This window comes from Ailuropoda melanoleuca, chromosome 9 (assembly GCF_002007445.2).
Source record: "Ailuropoda melanoleuca isolate Jingjing chromosome 9, ASM200744v2, whole genome shotgun sequence".
NCBI classification, from domain to species: Eukaryota; Metazoa; Chordata; class Mammalia; order Carnivora; family Ursidae; genus Ailuropoda; species Ailuropoda melanoleuca.
The window spans coordinates 56,729,971-56,750,533 of record NC_048226.1 but is presented as its reverse complement, the minus strand read 5'-3'; the positions used below and the strand labels follow the sequence as shown (position 1 = coordinate 56,750,533).

The 20,563-nt window shown below is 35.3% G+C and overlaps 1 protein-coding gene across 1 annotated transcript in view; it reads right to left on the bottom strand.

Moving 5' to 3' along the window:
• CNBD1 (cyclic nucleotide binding domain containing 1) overlaps positions 1-20,563 on the bottom strand; it is a 429,548-nt gene that overhangs the window by 378,198 nt on the left and 30,787 nt on the right. Inside the window, exon 3 of the mRNA XM_034668509.1 lies at positions 8,147-8,257. Coding sequence (XP_034524400.1) covers positions 8,147-8,257 — 111 coding nt within the window. The remainder of the gene's footprint in view (positions 1-8,146; positions 8,258-20,563) is intronic.

Genomic DNA, 20,563 nt, shown 5'->3' with positions numbered 1-20,563 from the left:
TGCAAAACTGAAATTCAAACCAAGATGTGATTAGTCCAAAGGCCATCACAACATACTGCAATCCATGTATTCTTGTATTATAGCTCTGAACGAACTTTTTAAAATAAGTTCCCCGAATCTTTCTGTAACTCCTTCCCCCACTTTTTTGTAAATCCACATAAATTTTACTAGGTAGTATTTAGAGCCAGAGTAATATATGGGATCTTTCTTATGATGTTTGCTATAGGACTCTTCAATCCTTTTTTTTAGAAACTAAAGTCAGCCTGACTTATAAAAATACAAATAAATACTCTCACTTTAAGTGTACTATGTTAACTCCATTTATTAAGCTTGCTTAATTATCACTAATGACAAACCAGGGAAATAATTATGGGTAAATTCCCTCCCCAAGATATAAGATCATAAATTGCAAGTTTTTTCTTATATTGTACAATACTGCTGACTTTTTTCTACACATTGCCAACATATCCAAAGTACAATTGAGGATTCAAAGGCAAGTTCCATTATATACTCTTGACAACAAACATTGGAATCCTGTCATCTCTTATAATATAAGAAAGAATATTTTAAGATGAGACAGAGGTAAGCAATATTTCCCTAGTTTCTACCAAATAAATGTCTATGCCAAACCAAAGTCTCCTCTTCTATTTTCTAAAGAACAACAGAAAATCGAAAGATAAATGTGAACAGCTGGACTTAACATGTATTCTATGGACTAAAACAGCAATACATTTTCCATAATATATGACAAGCCATATGAAAATGCAAGAAAGTAAAATTATTTCAAAAAGATCATTTACCTACTAAGGATTAATTGAAATTAAAGAAGTTCAAATTTAAAAAGGTAGGATATCTAAAGACAACCTTTAATACAATAATATATTAATATATATTTATAAAAGAATAATCAAATACCATGCTCTGTCTTCACTTATAACCTAAATTCCCTCTATTCACAATCCAATTCAACAAATATTTGCTAACCTCCAAACCCAAACAAGGAAGCATTTATTTTGTTCACTCTCACATTTCCCCAGTATGAATCGTTTTACTTTTTCCATTTTAATCACCCTACTTTTTCCACCCACAGAACATTACTGAACTGGTCACACACCTAAGCGATTACAAATCTACATTATCTAATTTTTATTGACCCTTAATTTTTCTCAGCATTCTTAAATTAGCTTTGTTAAGCTCTTACACACTCACTTCAATGGCTTTTATCTAGTTTTTTTTTTTCCATTCCCATTTCCATACTCTATAGACAACACTGCTCAGTAACCACTGCTCTTTACCTGACCTCAGTATTGGAATTGATGATTACCGACTATTGAGAAACAATGATAAAACACCATTCTAACCATTCAACGATACTGTCACTCACGCTGAACTTAATTTATTGAAGAGAAGAATAAAAATCTTCTTTGGAAGAAGATCCAAGCTTTCAACTGTAGCCTTTCAAAGCATAGAACTGACTCCCTTCGAATCAAAGATGGCTTTCCCCCTTAGTTGCATATGGCCTTTGATGAATGGAATTTATAAGAAAAAACATCAGCATTTACAATACTCCTCCAGCCGAATTCATAATTGTACCATGTCCACTACCTATCTCCTAACTGATGGTAGCACATTTTTCCATTATCAGGATGCTGGTCAGGAATTCCATGCAATACAAATTACGAAAGCTGGGCTCTACTGGCCTCTTAAAATCAAGATAAAGTCCCATGCAAATCCACAGAAGTACAAAGCTCTCCTTAAGATTTTAACATTTCCCCAGACTACATTCTGATGTCACCTCTGCCACTGTTTCTTCCTTAAATACTCTTTATTCCAGGTCTTGTTTATCCAGAAATAAAACCGACTCTGCCTATATTTCCTCAACAAAACTAAACTAAACTAAATCAAATATTTAGAGCATTTGTAAGTGCAACAGAGTTCATCAAACACTGGGGTTATCCTAAAGAGATGCTGTATCACATATAGCACACTATACTTGAAATCGATTAATAGAGCTTTCTTAAATGTCCTCAACCCCATGCCTAGGACCAATGGTTTCTCCTTACTCAGTGCACACTTCTCCAGTTATTTCCTGGCTGCTCTTACTTCTCGTCTGCCCCTTGTCTCTGCCTTTCCTCACTCCCAGATAGCTCCACAACTCCAAATTAGAATGCCTCTACCCTAGGCAGAGCCATTCAACCCTCCTCAGCACCTATTCCCAGACAATTCTAACCAAAATGATCAGGAACGAAGTATGACAAAAAGGGCTTCCTTTTAGCATAACCTGCCGTTCCTCAGTGGCAGTTGTAAACATGGATGGCAGTTTTGTTTTGTTTTGTTTTGTTTTGTTTTGTTTTGTTTTGTTTTGTTTTAGACTCAGAGTTGAAACTTTTTTGTAACAGTCCACTCTAATGCAGGGAAATTCTACCCACTTAGGCAATTTCCACCACTTTGCTACAATAATGCCCCAAGTCCTCTAGGGTTTCATTTTTATGCCATAGTAAAGGCTTTAATTTGGGCCACAAAAGACATCAGACTATGGGTGAGGCAACTAGTTAGATTTCTATAATTTTCCCTTCCCTTCTTTTCATAGAATTCTCCAAAAGGTCCAAATATTGCTTTCATGAGCTAGCGTGACAGTCCTTCATTTCTCCCTTGCCTTTCTCCCTTTCTTCCTCTTTCCTTTTTCCCCTTCCTTCCTTTTCTCTTTCTTTCTTTCCTTTTTTTCCTTTTCTTTCCTTTTCCCTTTCCTTTCCCTTCTTTCTTTCCCTTTCTTTCTTTTCTTTCTTTCTTTCCACTTTCTTTTTTTTCTTCCTATCTTCTTTTTCTGCACCCTTAGCCACCAGCACTCCCATCTTGATATATATGGAAGAAATTATCTAAAGATTTTGAAAAAATTGTTTTCAACAGCTTTCTGGAGGCAATTACTAAACTGGGCAATTAGTATACCAGACAAAATAGCTTCACCAGCACTTACATACTAAACAGTGTGAAGACCATCACATGCACTTGGATGTTTTGGTTTTGTTTTGTTTTGTTTTTGCCTCAGAGACTGCTTACCATCTTCTCCTAACCAACTCTTACTTATCCTTGAACTTCAACATCACTTCCTCAGGGATGCTTGCGCTGATCTTCCAGTACATTGTCTGCTATTAACATAAGCACTCTCAGTGGAAACCGCCTCCCACCCTGTCACTTCAGATACTTATATACTTTTTTTTATTATCTCTTAGTGCCTGTCAGTGCCACCAAGCCATACCTTCTGAGTAGAGACTTCATGTGACTTGTACTTAACACATGGTCAGTACTCAGTTTATATTACTTAAATGAATAAACAAATGATAAAGCATTATCATAAGATTTCTTCCAGATAATGTAAATTTTTGCTTTTATTTTTAGAGAACAATAGTGCAACAATTATTATAGTTCTGACCTTAAAAAAACCACAGGGAGCATCTCATTCAGCAGACCTTAGAACTTCAGAAATTTAGGGGTTTTATAATCATAAAAAGGATAATTTCATTTGTTCTAATGTTAAATACATATTTTTCAAATACCCTATGTGCAATTACCCTGAGGCCAGATTCAAGCTAGCATGAAATAAGCACTACTTAGATGTAGCTGTAGCACATGGGTAATTTTGACAATGCTAGGGAATGGAATGGAGTCCAATCTCAAAAGAAAACCACAAGCTAAGAAAGCAATTTTGCAGAGATTTTTTTTTAAGTCAGCTATCAGAATCCATTTGCTCTAGGTTTTCAGTTGCTACATCTCCAGATATTCATCTTTGTTTTCCAGAATTCTCTGCACTTACACTTTTAGAGAGAATTTATAATCCATCAAGGTAGTATGTGTACTATACCAAATAACTGTTTTAAAATGTGTCTGGAAAATATATATATATTACGGAGAACTTCCACATCACTTTAACCCAGATCAAAGGTACATGTTACTGCTGCTTCTAAATACAGAAGTAAAATTCTGAGTTTCAATTCAACTAGCTGGGATGTCCTAGTGTCTTTAGAATCTAAAGTCCAAACTGAAGCATCAAATCTGCACAAAACATGCTTTGACAGCTTTTGGAGAGATTAGTAATTCGGCCAACAGAGCATACAGACTTCTGGGCTCCTCAGAAGCATCTCAGCAGACCTCTTCTGGTCAGGATGCCTTTAGCACTTTGAAGAATACTCTTAGTAAAATCTTGGGGTTGGTGGGCAGGAAGCACAGTATAGCACACTGCTAAAATACTTTTACTCTTCCCAGGTCAAATTATTCAGTTGTAAGTTATATAACAGAAGCTAAATTAAAATGGTTTTACTAAATTTTACCATTACCTGGTTATAAACCTGTTATAACCTGTTATAAACCTGAAACTCATTCTAAACATAGCAAGTTACTCCTTCCTTTTTGTCCTTACTTGATTCTATGTCTAATTAGAATTAAATTTTTTAAGATAATATATACTGATTGGAATTCATTAAAATGCCTGAATAAAAATATACCAAAAAATTCTAAAATGCCACACTCTGAATATTAAGTGCAAAATTTGATCTGATGCTAAATTTGATGAGACAAGTACAGTATAACCAAAGCCCATACACAGCTTTGTAGTTTAACATTAAGATAAGCCCATAGACAAATTAATAAATGTTTAAAAATGTGGGCTAAAATTTCCCAGTAGAAAAGTTGCAGTTTAGTCATTTTTTTCATTTTCTAAAAGAAAAAGAATTATACTGTCTCTAGGTTTACTATCCAAAAAAGTAAGTCAAAAGATTTATAAAAGTCAAATAAGAAAACAGGCTTCCTTGTAAATATGTGAATTCCTACCCTCCCAAAATGTTATTTAATAAATATTTCTTCAACAAAGATTACCACATTCTGTGGCATGTGTTATTTGTTTTCTCAGTTACTATCCTTTCCTTAAACTTCTTTTCCTCCAGAAATGAACTGATAAAAAGTTGTACTGATTAAAAGTCTATGTCTTTTCTAAGAAATAACAAGTGTCGGTGATGATATGAAGGAAAAGGAACCCTCATGCACTGTTGATGAGAACAAAAATTGGTATAGCCACTGTGGAAAACAGTAGAGAGTTTCCTCAAAAAATTGAAAATAGAAATACCATACAATTCAATAATTTCACTACTGGGTATTTACCCAAAGAAATGAAAACACTAATTAAAAAAGATATATGCACCCCTGTTTATTGCAGCATTATTTATAACAGACAAGATATAGAAGAACCACAAAATATCCATTGATAGATGAATGGATAAAGAAGATGTGGTATATATACAATGGAATATTACTCAGCCATAAGAAAAGAATGAGAACTTGCCATTTGCAACAACATGGATGGCTCCAGAGAGTATTATGTTAAATGAAATAAATCAGACAGAGAAAGACAAATACCATACGATTTCACATACATGAGGAATCTAAAACACACAAAAAATGTATAAACAAACAAAAGCAGAGACAGACCCATAAATACAGAGAGCAAACTGGTGGTTTCCAGATGGGAGAGGGGGATGGGCAAAATGGGTGAAGGGGAGTGGGAGACACATGCTTCCTGCTATGGAATGAATAAGGGACAGGGATGAAAGGCACAGCCTAGAGCATATAGTCAATGGTATTGTAACAGCACTGTACAGTGACAGATGGTAGCTACACTTGTGGTGAGCATAGCAAAATGTATAGTGTTGCTGAATCACTATGTTTTACACCTGAAACTAATGTAATCTTGTGTGTCAACTATATTTCAATTTAAAAAAAATTTTAAGTCTGTCTTTTTTTGTTTAAAAAAGGGTGAATATTAAAATTGTTGAAGAGAAGAATGCAGTGATTTGTTACTGTTAGTACTATAGGCATTAATTTGTTATTGTTGCTGTTGTTTGANAGTGACAGATGGTAGCTACACTTGTGGTGAGCATAGCAAAATGTATAGTGTTGCTGAATCACTATGTTTTACACCTGAAACTAATGTAATCTTGTGTGTCAACTATATTTCAATTTAAAAAAATTTTTAAGTCTGTCTTTTTTTGTTTAAAAAAGGGTGAATATTAAAATTGTTGAAGAGAAGAATGCAGTGATTTGTTACTGTTAGTACTATAGGCATTAATTTGTTATTGTTGCTGTTGTTCTCATTTGAAAAGAGACAGAATTTATTGACAGTTGGTATAAATCTACATAAGACATCACTACCTATATCTATAGTCCATTATAATAATAAGAGCTAGTACAATTAAAAAGTTTTTTCCATGCATAATTCTGAAGTAGGATAATAATATTATCTTCTTTTCCTGAGTAAAAACAGAGCAGTCAATATTCAGAGACTATTCCAGTCATGCTGCCACAATTGAGCAAAACAGAAACGATATAAATCCAAGTCATCTGGGTGAAAATTCAGTGCTTTTTAAAAAGAATTGTCTATTTGATATCCCATGTCTGTGAATCTACCAAAAATTTACCTTCTCTCTAGTTAATTCATAAATAAAATAAATTTTAGATAATCATCATAGTTCTGAGCAGTTCTTGACCTCATTTTTGCTCTGTATTCACATTTTTTTTGCTCAGGTAGACTGTTTCGCTATGTCTCAGCCAGGTCTTCCATTTATTTGCATTAATGTGGCATTGCTCCAAGTGGATTTAATGCTTGTATGAAGCATTTCTTCTATTCTCCTGCACTTCAATATTTAGCAAATGCCCTGCCATCAGGCATTTTCACCAGATGTTCACAACCAGACACATCCCATACTTCAAAGACTTGCTATTATATCTGTCACATGAAATTTATGTTAAATGAATTATAGAGTGCTGCATATGGCAATAACAATAGGTAAAGGCTATTGATAAATAATTTTAATAGTGCAGGTATTTAGTGTCTGCCAAGATTCGTGTTTCCTCATCAATTATACTCTGCCAAAAGCTTCTCTGAACTACCTGAGCTCTAATCCCACCATCCAGACATATATGGGCTCATCACATTACATGAAGGACCAGTGCAAGCTAAGCTTAGAGATTTAGAATTTCTTAATATATTTTATGAAATTTTATTTTAATTAGGTTTAAGGTATTTTTATCGCTACTTTAGAGTAGTTTCTTTCTGGCTGAAAATATAAATGTTTTGTACTATTTAATGGCCACCTACTGCATACATTACATGTAAAAGCATGATTTTTTTTTTTACTATGAGACATAGATACTGAATTACACCAAATACCTTCTCAACATTGATAGATCATACAGATTCTCCTTGAGGTAGTAATACTATAAAATTATAACAATAGCTTTTCTAATGATGAACCTTCTTTACACTCATGAGATGAAGCCAACTTAACCATGATGTACAAATCTAATACACTATTGTATTATTTCATTTGCTAAAATTTTTATTATGTATATTTGCTTATATAATCATAATTAAAATTGGCATTTCTTGTTTATTATTGTAACCACTCTTGTCAAATTTTTATATCAGAGTTACACGTACATGGCAAATTCACAAACTATTTTTTATTTTCAACACTCTGGTAAAATCAAATTGCATAGAAATTACCTTTTTTTGGACATTTGAAAAGAACTTCTAGTGATATCACTCAGACTATGGGTTTTTAATTTTTGCTTTTGTTGTTCTTTGCTTCAAAATATGCTTTTGAAGAACACTTTTTACAATTTCTATTTATACCATAATAATTTTTTAATTTTATCTTCTTGAATAAATTCAGTAGCACATTTTTTTAGAAAATTAATCAATAAGATCTAGCTTATCAAATTAGCCTTAAGTTATATAAGGTACTTTATCATAATTTATAATTTTCTTAGTTTTTTTGTACCATTATTTGTATTATCTTTCACATTCCTAATAGTATTTTCTTTTAGTATGTTTATTACATAAGGCTAGTTGCTTAATCATTCTAATGATAAAACTAAAAGAGCAACATACATTTATTAGTCCTAATTATCATACCATATAATTAAAATTCCTCCAAAACGATTGTGTGAATTTACTCTTCCCTATCAAACTCCATTTCCTTGGCAGCTCCCTAGCATGGAATGCTGGAAACAGATCAAATACTTTCATTATTTGAGTTCCATTTGTTCTTTAACGTGCACACACATCAACCTTGCTTCCAAAAGAAGACATCGTTACCTTTTTCCCTCCTGTTTGAAAAGTTTAGGCAGTCTGTGTTTTTTCTGCAGGAATATTTTAGGATATTGCTTTATAAACATAGTGTGAGCTGATGGCAGAGTGTAAGAACTTCTGTTTTAAAAATAAAAAGAGAGAAAAATTAAAATTTAAGTATCATCAGATAAGTTTCCTAGGGAAAGAATTTTAACTCATAACATACAACTACTTAGCCTAAAAAGCAAATGATAAAAATATGAAGCCTAAACATTCTGTGCTTTAAGAATATCCACTATATAAAAATTGTCCATAGTGTGCTTCGGTGAGAAATATTTTATGAACATCAGATTTATGGGAATATCAACATCAAAAATTTAATTTTTAAGTTGAGCCTTCTTAAAACTTTTATTTCTGTAATTGATGAAAGCCCTTACATAAAATATGCTACATATTTAAATTCTTCCAAAATGATTCAAATAGGGTTCACATATACATTACCAAAAAGTATATTTAAAAAGTATATTTATCTGAATCTTTGCAATGATTTATGAATATCTCATGCACTGTATTTTTTAGGCCTGGAATAAAGATGTGTTAGAGCAAAAGATCAGCATTTCCCAATCCAGAAGATCACTGGAATCATTGGGATGCTTCTTACAAGTACAGATTTCTGATCATTTTCCTGAAGCAACAAGATCTCCAAGGAAAGAAGTCCGTGTGGACTTCTCTATTTTAAATATCCTTCTCCAAGGGGCACCTGAGTGACTCAGTCAGTTAAGTGTCTGCCTTCAGCTCAGGTCATGATTCCAGAGTCCTGGGATCAAGCCCCACATCAGGCTCCCTGCTGCTGTTCCCTGTGCTCATGCTCTCTCTCTCTCTCTCACTCTCTCTCTCTGTCAAATAAATAAATAAATAATAAATAAATAACCTTCTCCAGGTGATTCCTATTTGTAGCCAGGTTTCAATCCATAGCAAATAACTAAAATGCCAATAGCAAGATCCACTGGATATAGTAAATTATCATTCAGTGTCAGGTAATGACATATATTTCTGGAAAATCTGCTTCATTCCATTTTTAATTGACAACCACCATGAAAAGTTGGTCAGTGTTTTAAAATGCTAAGCATTCATCTTGACAGCTTATTTCAATAATTTCAAAAATGATCATACTTAATAATGAACACTGACAAACATCTTAGTCAATATTTGCCACATGGCAATGAATACAAAAATCCTCGAGAAGGCTTTTCTTGTTTCATTGTCAATGTAAATAATAACAACACATTATAAAATATTTGTAACAGCTTTTTTTCTCCTCACCAAAGTTCCTAAAACACCATATTAATTCTTTACACAAAACAAATACTATATACTTTAAGAATGCTATGTAAGTTAACTTAATTGATTCACATAATGCAATGTGAATTTGATTTAATATGACATTAGGCATTTTCATGCCTAATCTCACACTATGGAGATACACAGAGCAAGAATCCACTCTTTTTTAAAACTAGTCACTGATATTATTAGAAGCTTTTCCAAGATCCTTTTTTCCCCCATTTGGAACTAGCATTCTACAATCATCTATTTTAACACATCTATTTGTAATATATCAAGTACTTGTTATATGCCAAATATTGGACTAAGATCTTTACACTATTTCTGTCTAATTATACATTTATATAACCTGACAAGGCTGCTATTCTTTATTGCCCATTCTACACATAAAGAAATCACAAACTTCATTCGTATAAGTAGGAAGTGGAGGAAACAGGATACAAAGGAAAACTAAATTGACTTGAAAATCCATTGTCAGGGTGCCTGGGTGATTCAGTTGGTTAAGTGATGGACTCTTGATTTTGGCTCAGGTCATGAGCTCAGGGTCCTGTGATGGAGCCCCAGGTCAGATTCCATGCTCAGCAGGGTGTCTGCTTGAGGATTCTCTCTCTCCCTTTCCTTTTGTCCCTTCCCCNCCATTATTCTAGGCAGTTTAAATGCTTCAGATAATTTATCCTTATACAACTATATTAGCTGATATTCTTATCATCCTCATTTTGTAGATAAAGAAATTGAGACCCAAGAAGTACTAAAATGTGACCTCTTTCCTTTGTCTACATGGAGCCTATGCTGCAAGACTTGGAAACTTACCCCAATCTGTGATCTGGATAGATCATCTTCAGAGTAGCTAAGAAGTGTATACCAAAATGCTAAGACCTTCACTATTGTCATTTTCTATATGTATGACTGAGTTGCCTGTTTCATCTAATCCTTGAGAATTTTCAAGATATGGTGGTTGGTATACATGGACCAGTGTTTATGATCTGTCTCCAAAGTAGTAAAAGATGTGGAAAATTAAAATGGGAAGAGTCAAATGTTAGAACTAGGAATGATATAATTTTCAGAATGAGGCCCTAAGTGCCCCATGTGCTATAATGTATATTCTATATCACAAAATGTAATTTGACAGTATATTCCTATTTCTGAGTCTCTTTTGAAATAAAAACATATAGTTCTCAGAATTCAGTAGGTATGCACTATTGTCTAAAACTATGTGAAGTCTGCCTCTAAATATGGATAAGAGAAGTAGATTAAGAAGTAGATTAAGAGAAATGATATAAATATAATTAGAAAGCCAGGGACACAGAAAGATTGAGAATTATGGCAAGGTTAGAGAGCAGACCATGGATCCAAATAAATATTTCACACTTGAATACTGTCCACAAGATAACTTTCATAATTTCCTGGGTACAAGTAAACACTGTCTATGGAAAAAATTCACTACTTTATTGATGCTCACCTGCAAGGAAACTCATCTACAAAGAAAGAACTTCAATTTCCTCAAGCAGATGAAGAGGAGATACATCCAAAACTTATAGATTTACACACAAGAGCTCTAGAACTCTTTCAGGATGTTCTATATTCAAGGATCACAATATTAAATGCTTAAAATAGCAAATCAGGTATTAAAAGGTGGGGACTGTGCTGAATGGGAAAGAACGCCCATAAAGCCACAACACCCCTCTCTCTCTGTTATTGGTGTTTTCTTGTTTTTGTCATGTATTAAGTCCAAAGTGGTCAGACCTTGAAGGTTTTTGTTTTGTTCTGTTTGCTTTTACAGAAGCCAGAAGTCTGAAGTTTCATGTGAAATTTTGATTTTTAAATATTAATAACTGCTGTAGACTGAATTATGTCCCCCCAGAATTCATATGTTGAAGCCCCAGCCCCTAATGCAATTGTATTTGGAGATAAAGCTTTTAGGATACAAAGTTAAGTGAGATCATCAGGGTAAGGACCTAATCTGATAGGATTGGTAGTCTTCTAAGAAGAGGAAGAAAAAGATCTCTCTCTCTCCTAATGCACACACCAAGGCCAAGAGAGGACACAAGAAGGCAGCTGTCTGCAAACTAGGAAGAGAGCTTGCACCAGAAACTGAATCAACTGGCACCTTTATCTTGGACTTCTTGCTTTCAGAACTGTGAGAAATAAATTTCTGTTGTTTAAGACAATCTATGGTTTTATGTTATGGCTGCCTGAGTAGACTAAGACAGTAACTTACTTTTTAAAAAGTTTAAAATTACTATGTGAATCAATCAAAATAATCTTTGGGTTGTACACCAATTACACTATCCCAGGCGAAGGGAAGGAGCCCCAGTTAATGGCCTTGGCAGTGTTCCCTAATTGCATGTAGTTACTTCTTGCATCNACCAATTACACTATCCCAGGCGAAGGGAAGGAGCCCCAGTTAATGGCCTTGGCAGTGTTCCCTAATTGCATGACATGTAGTTACTTCTTGCATCTCTACTAGACTGTGCCTAGGATAAGAAATAAAAGAACCCTAGTCTCAGGGTCAAAATGACCTGAATTTGTATATTAATTTTTCTACTTTATATAAACTTAAGCAGGTCATTTAAACTTTATATGTGAGGCACCTGGGTGGCTTGGTTGGTTAAGTGTCTGCCTTTGGCTCAGGTCATGATCCCAGAGTCCTGGGATTCAGACCCACGTTGGGCTCCCATTCTGCTTCTCCTCCTCACTCTCCTTCTGTGCACTCTCCCTCTCTCTCTCTCAAATAAATAAATAAAATCTTTAAAAATAAATAAATAAACTTTATATGCCTGAGTTCCTTATATACCAAATGATAGATACATGTCAAAATAATAACAATTCAATTTTTAATATACAATGATTTTATATCAATCTCAAAAACTTCTCTATGCTACAACAAACCATGTCTTTTTCTTCCTGGGCACAGAGCTAAACTTCCAACCTCTCTTGCACTTAGATGTAGTCTCATGGTTGAGCTCTAGCCAAAGGAACATGGAAGAGAGGGAGGGAGTAATGTGTACCATTCAAGACCAGGCCCATCAAAATCTGCCCCCAATCTCACCAAAAAACTCTCCTACAAAATATTCTCCATGTATTTTTCCCTTCCAGCTTGAAGCAAATGAGCAGGGTAGACTTGAAAACCACACACAAAGATGGGAGAACAAAAGTTTGAAGGACTGAGTTCCTAAATCAGAACAGCCTACCAATCAAAAAAAACCCTATAAGGCTTGATCTGAGAAATAAAGAAACTTCCAATATGTTAAACCACTGAGATTAAGGGTTTGTCTATAACAGCTAGAATACCCTAACAACTTATATCTCCTACATCCTATTCTTGCTTACAAATCTGGGAACATAATACACTTTTAATAAAATACTTATTGATTAATTATATTTATGTGACTTCCCAAAGGCAATTTACATTTTTCATTTTAAATTAATTAAAACAAGTCATAAAACTTGGATCTATTCAACCTCTTATAGATTTTTTCCTCCTGAATTTGTCTTTTAAATATTGTAGCATCTACACATTTATTTGATGAAAATTGAAAAAAATGTGAATGTTATTCTAGTATATTAGAAGAAGATGCAGTTATAATTTGATGCAAATTAAGTTCACTTTACATATATATATAGAGAGAGAAATAATATACATTATATAAAATGGATTTACATTTTATTTTATTTATTAGTCTATACTACATTGTATATAATGGATTTTATTATTCTATTACAATATTAAGTTCAAGAAAAAATGCTCTGTAATAAGTCCAATGTATATAACATGCCCTAGTTACTAAATGAAAAGATCACTCAATCAGCAATCTTCAGATAATGCCACTATAAAGTGTCACTCTATTCAGTTTCCTCTGTACTTATTTTTAAAATTTTTGGAAATGTTAGTCTCTAGTTATGAATTCATTTGATCATCTTCCTTATCTATGGATACAGCTCATTACCAATGACTTCATGGCTTCAAAATCATTTGATTATTTTTTCAAAGGAGTTCCACTCTTATGCCACTATAATTGATTAGTAGATATATTCATCATAAAGATTAATCCCTAACTTTTTGTTTTCATAAAGTTCCTGAAAAAAAAATTAAAAGATCTGTTTTGACAAAGCCAATTCAAAGATAAGACTTGAGGACCGAAACTAAACCTTTTACAGGGATATTGATCTGTCATAAAATTTTACTTCCCCTATTTTCAAAACAAATATCTGATTAGCATATAAACTGAAGTTGTGCTTTATCTTTTATAAACTATTTCAACTTCTCATTTACTTATCTCTAGAAAAGGACTATCTACCTTTAGGATTGTTGTAGTAGTTCAAAGTAATAAAAGCAAAGCTCTGACCCATTGTTTATAATATATTAGGCATGTAAAAATAATAACTATTACTATAAACCCAGTAATATAACTATTACTATAAACTACAGAATATGTAGTATATAATAACAAATTTTAGAGATATAGGGGTGGCTCAGTGGCTCAGTCGGTTAAGCATCCAACTCTTGGTTTCAGCCCAGTTTGTGATCTCAGGGTCCTGAGATCAAACCCCATGTCAGGCTCTATGCTCAGCGTAGCGTAAAGTCTGCTTGAGATTTTCTCTCCCTCTCCCTCTGCTCCTCCTGCTTGTGCTCTCTCTAAAATAAATATTTTTTTTAAAAATGTAGAGATATAAACTCGACTTTCAATGAAAAGAGGACAAGAATTTGAGTCAATATTAAAGCCTTCTTTAACAATACATNACTCTTGGTTTCAGCCCAGTTTGTGATCTCAGGGTCCTGAGATCAAACCCCATGTCAGGCTCTATGCTCAGCCTAGCGTAAAGTCTGCTTGAGATTCTCTCTCCCTCTCCTTCTGCTCCTCCTGCTTGTGCTCTCTCTAAAATAAATATTTTTTTTAAAAAATGTAGAGATATAAACTCTACTTTCAATGAAAAGAGGACAAGAATTTGAGTCAATATTAAAGCCTTCTTTAACAATACACATGAAGTTCTTGTGTTAAATGTTAAGACTAGAATAGTCTAGCCATGAGAGAGACTTCTTTATTAAATGGACCTAGACAATGAGTTTAAGGGAAACTTTTCATTGTTGTAACAGAACTATCATAAAGAAAATATCTGGCACTCATTAGTGTAGAACACCACACCTTAGAAAAAAAGATTTTCAGTTTCTACATCATGGCAGCCTTGATTCTCTAAAGAACTCTGTTGTTGCACACATCATGCATAAGAACTTTCTGTTGCATTGTTGATCTGGCAAGTAGTAAGTAATTGGGGTCTCCAAGGACCACCACATTGCAACAAAAAGAAAATGAAAGTGAGTGGGTACCTGAGATGTGAGCAAGAAGTAGACAGGAAGGGTAGGGTTTTGAGGAGCACACTAATAAAAGCACTGCTAGGAGGAAAATGCAACTTGACCCAGGAACAGAAGAGGGGAGCCCAGCNGACAGGAAGGGTAGGGTTTTGAGGAGCACACTAATAAAAGCACTGCTAGGAGGAAAATGCAACTTGACCCAGGAACAGAAGGGGGGAGCCCAGCCTGAGGACCTTGCTTTAGAGAAAAACTTTTGAAGGAGAATGAAGTAGTGCCAGGTTCTTGATACACCCTGGTTCTAGGAAGAAACAGTTATAAATTCTCCCTGGGGGGAATTATCCACAATTTAGGTTACATGTTATCACATGTTAAGAATAAGCAAATCTTTCACAGAAAGATTATCTCCAAAGACAAGTTACCATGAGTGGAACATTAGATTTACACTCCTAAAGACTATAAATCTGGATATGTTAGATATAGAATATAGAATGGTATAAAATATTTGTAGAAATGAAAGATAGAATAACCACGATCAATAAAAAAAGAATGAACAAATTAAAAAAAAAACTTGGTTGAACTTTCCAAAATGAAAATTAAAATTATTAAAATTAAAAACAAAATGAAAAGGTTAAAGATCAAATTAGAGAGAGTTAAATAAGAAATTAAATTTGAAGATATATCTGTAGAAATTCCCAAACACTTCAGAGAAATAATATTGGCAACAAGAGTAAACAAAAAGGTCAATGAAACAGAATAGCAAGCCCAGAAATAGATCCACATGTATACAATCAAATGATCAAATCAAAGGCACAAAGGCAGTTCAATACAGGAAGGATAATTTTTTTCCAAAAATGGTATTATAACAACCGGACATCTAAGTGGAGAAAAAGATGCATGGGGACACAGACTTTACACCCTTCACAAAATTATCTCAAAATGGATCACAGACCTAAATGTAAAATGCGTAAGTATAAAACTTGCAGGAAAAAACATAGGAAAATAATCTAGGTGACCTTGGGTGTGGTGATGACTTCTTAGATTAAACACCAAAAACATCATTCATAAAAGGAAAAATTAATAAGTTAAACTTTATTAACATTTAAAACTTTCGCTTGCAAGACACTATTGTGAGAATGAAAAGATGATACACCTACTGGGAGAAAATATTTGCAAAACACCTATTTGATAAAGGATTGGTATCCAAAATATAAAAATAACTTTTAAAACTCAACATTAAGAAAACAAACAACCCAATTAAAAAGTCGGTAAAAGATATGAACAAACACCTCACACAGAAGAAATACAGATGGAAAATTAGCATATAAAAAGATGCCCCACATCATATGTCATCAGGACATGCAAATTAAAATAACAAGACATCAGGGGCACGTGGGTGACTCGTTAAGCGTCCAACTCTTGATTTCGGCTCAGGTCAAGATCTCAGAGTCCTGAGATCGAGCCCCATGTAGAGCTCTGCATTGAGCGTACAGCCTCCTTAAGATTCTTTCTCTCCCTCTCNTCCTGAGATCGAGCCCCATGTAGAGCTCTGCCTTGAGCATACAGCCTCTTTAAGATTCTTTCTCTCCCTCTTCCTCTGTGCCTCCCCCCACTTGTGTGTGTCTCTCTCTCTAAAAAACAAAACAAAGCAAAACAAAACAAAACAAAAACAACGTTATCACTACACACCTACTAGAATGGCTAAAATTCAGAACACTGACAACACAAATTGCTGTCAAGGATTGGAGCAATAGAAACTCTCATTCATTGCTGGAGGAAATGCAGTGGTACAGACACTTTGGAGGCCAGTTTGGTGGTTTCTTACAAAACTAAACATACTCTTACCACACAATACAGCAATTGCACTCTTCAGTATTTACCCAAGCAAGTTGAAAACTTAACATTCACACAAAAACCTGTACATTAATGTTTATAGCATCTTCCTTCATAATTGCTAAAACTTGGAAGCAACTAAAATATTCTTCAATTGAATAGATAAACTGTAGTACATCCATACAATGAATATTATTCAGTGACAAAAGAAAATGAGCTATCGTGTCATGAAAAAACATGAAGGAACCTTAAATGCATCATTGCTGAGAGAAAGAAATCAATTTGAAATGGCTATAAACTGTATTTTTCCAAGTATATAACATTCTGGAAAGGGTAAAACTATAGAAATAGTAAAAAGATCGGTGGTTACCAGGGATTAGGGAAGGAGGGAAGAAGAGGTGAAACACAAGGAATGTTTAGAGCAGTAAATATTCCATATGATACTGTAATGGTGAATACATGTCCTTATGCATTCGTCAAAAACCACAGCATGTACAACACAGTGAACCCTATTATAAACATGGACTACAGTCAATAGTAATATACCAATATTGACTAATTAATTGTAGCAAATATACCACACTTATGCAAAATGTTAATAATATGGGAAACTAGGAGAGAGGTAAAGGGTATTTGGAAACTATATTCTGCTCAATTTTTCTGTAAACATAAAACTGCTCAAAAAATAAAGTCTATTAAAAATACATGAATGAAATAAAAAGATTTACTTTGTTGTAGTACACAACGAGGAATTAAGGTAAGAAGAGACTTGAGAATGGAAGTCTAATTGTAAATGTGGTAGTCCTAGAGACAGGTAATAAGAGCTAGAGTTGTATACTGGATAAAAGATATGTAGCAAGTATTAGAAATACAAAGGAACAGTAGAATCTAAGTACAACATATGGAAAAATAAAGAAACAAGTGAATAAAACATGCCCACAAGATTTTCATGCTTCAATTACTAGGTAAATGGCAGGCATTCAGCAAATATGTTGTGAATGCCAACTATGTTCCTTGAGCTGAAATAGGCAATGAAAATGCAGTGGTGAACCAAATTCATATAATTGTTTTCTTCTGGGAATTTAGAGCCTAATTGTGATAACATTGATAAGGAATGGAGATGAGAAGGAAGTTTTCATAAGAATATGAGTTCGTTTCTTAAATCAAGATACAGGGAAATTTGAGGGTTAATCATATCTTAGAGATTATCTATAGCTTCTCTAACTTGAGAAAGTTTAAGAAAACATCCTCTAGACCAGAATTCCTTAAGAGGGCAAGAAATGGGAGAGGGAGATTATTGATTCCTGGAACCAATTCCAATGTGTATGGAGGGGTCCCCCCCCCTACAAAATACCAAGCTATTCTGGGGACTAGTAAGGAGTCTGAGAATTCAGCTCAGTTCTTACACTACCTGGTGGTAGTCCTAGATCTCACAGGTTAAGGGCTCAGTCCCGCGAGACTGCTCCCATCTCACTTCAGAAGCCAAACACATGTAGCATATCTCCAGATTACCCACAATTCTGTTCAATTTGGCTACAATGGGAGGTTTCCATAACTCCCTCCAAGTTCAAGTTTGGTTAATTTGCTACAGAGGCTCACACAGGGTTAGGGGCACCACCCACCCACCCCCATCCAACCCCCTGTGCAGTTGAAAAATCCATGTAGAAATTTTGATGCCCCCAAAACTTAACAGCCTACTGTTTGCCAGAAGCCTTACTGATAACAAAATTAAATTAATACATATTTTTTATGTTAGATGTGTAAAGCAAGCACATTGTGTAAAGGCAATGTGTAAAGGCAGATGTGTAAAGGCAAATACATTTACAGTACTATACTACATACATAAGTGGAGGAAGCTAAGATGGCAGCATAGTAGGAAGATCCTAGGCTTGCTTCTTCCCCGGAAGACAGTTAGATAACTACCAAGTCATTCTGAATACCCAAAAAATTGACCTGAGGATTGACAGAACAAACTGCATAACTAGAGGGAGAGAGGAGGCCACAACAAGGAAGGTAAGGAAGTGCGAATATGTGGTTTGGGGGAGAAGTGGATCATGATGCTGTGGAGAGGAGGGAGCCCTAGTCAAGGAGCAAGGTGAGAGAGAATAGAGGACACAGTGATACACGCAAGGAGAACACTTCCCCAAAGCCATTGTCTGGGAAACTGAGAGGGGCTGATTTTTGTGTTTTTCCAATCAGCAGATCTCAAAGACAGGAATTTTAGAGGTCAGTGGGATTGGCTGGGATAGAGACCTGAGGGTGCTGCCCTATTTCTGGAAAGAAGGCACACAAGTAACCCGAGGCCGGGGTGGGGGGGTTGCTGGACATGGGGCTATCAAGGGATCGCCTAAGGTATGCAGGGAGAAACTATTCACTCTTCTTGGAGTGCATCTGTGAGAGCTGGTGTTCTTAGAGTCATCTCTCTAGGGACTAAAGAGCCAGTGGGTGCTATCCCCCCTCCCCCCACCCCTCAGCATAGGCCAGAGACACCTGCTGAGGGTGGCTAAAGCAGACACTGGCTGTTTAGCCTGTTTTGTTCCAAATCTCATGTTCCTGCGCTCTGATGCGACTACCCTTCTTGGTGAAATCTGCATCAGTCCCAGTGTGGCAAAACCCTCCCCCAGAAAACAAGCACCAGTCCCCACCACATAAGGTCCTTAAAAGTTTGAAGCTTTAAAAGTCAGCAGACTTAGCTGCAATAGAGCCCAAAGTGCACTGAGTTTCTCCAGGCAGGCAAGCAACCTAGAAACAGAGAGCATGAAAACAGCAATCTGAAAAACATCTGGGATGTACAAGGGGAAATTATTCACTCTTCTAAGAGCGTTTTCCTGAGAGCAGGAAGCACAGAATCCTCTCCTCGGGGACAAAGGAGCTGGCTGGCACCATTTCCCTTCCCCACCCGTCAGCTAAACCAACTTCAGTTAAACAGCACAGTGCCAACACTGGCTGCCTAACCTGCTTACAACAAATCCTGACCCCCTAGGCTCACTAGCACTGCTTTTTTCAGACAAGTGTTCCTAAGGAGCAGTTCAGCAGGCCCCTTCCCCCAGAAATCCAGCAAAAAACCTCAAAGGTGCCATGTCTACTGACCATAGAGTTCTAAAGTCAATCAGAGAAAGACAAACACCAAATGATTTCACTCATATGTGGTATTTTTTAAAAGATTCATTTATTTATTATTTTAGAGATGGGGAGGGGAGAGGCAGAGGGAGAGGAAGATAGAGAATCCCTAGCAGACTCACTGCTGAGCACAGAGCCAGACACGGGGCTTGATCTCAAGACCCTGAGATCATGACCTGAGCAGAAATCAAGAGTCAGATACTCAACAAACTGAGCCACCCAGGCACCCCCATATGGGGAATTTAAGAAATAAAACAGATAACACAGGGAGGAAAGAAAGAGAGAGGCAAACCAGAAAACAGACTCTTAACTACAGAAAACAAACTGATGGTAACTAGAAGGCAGGTGGCAGGGTGATGGGTGGAATAGGTGAGGTATTAAGGAGAGCATTTGTTGATGAGCACTGGATGTTTTATGTAAGTGATGTAAACTCTACACCTGAAACTAATATTACATTGGAATTGAAATAAAAACTGGAATTTAAATAAAAACTTGAGAACAAAACACGCAAGTTGACACATGCAGCTCAAACCCGTGTTGTTCAAGGGTCAACTCTACTTATGTTTAATGGTTTATTATAAAAGCATATGATAAAGGATACAGATGAGCATCCAGATAGAACAAATGCATTGGGCAAGGTATGTGGTAAGGGGTACAAGAGCTTCCATGCCCTCTCCAGGCTGGCCACTCAATCAGCACATCTGTGTGTTAACCAACCTAGAAGCTCTCCAAAACCCATGCTTCTGGGTTTTTATAGAAGCTTCATTATACAGTCATGACTGATTTAGTCATTGGCCATTAGCAATTGATTGAACCTCCAGCCTCTCCCAGGAGGTCAGGGG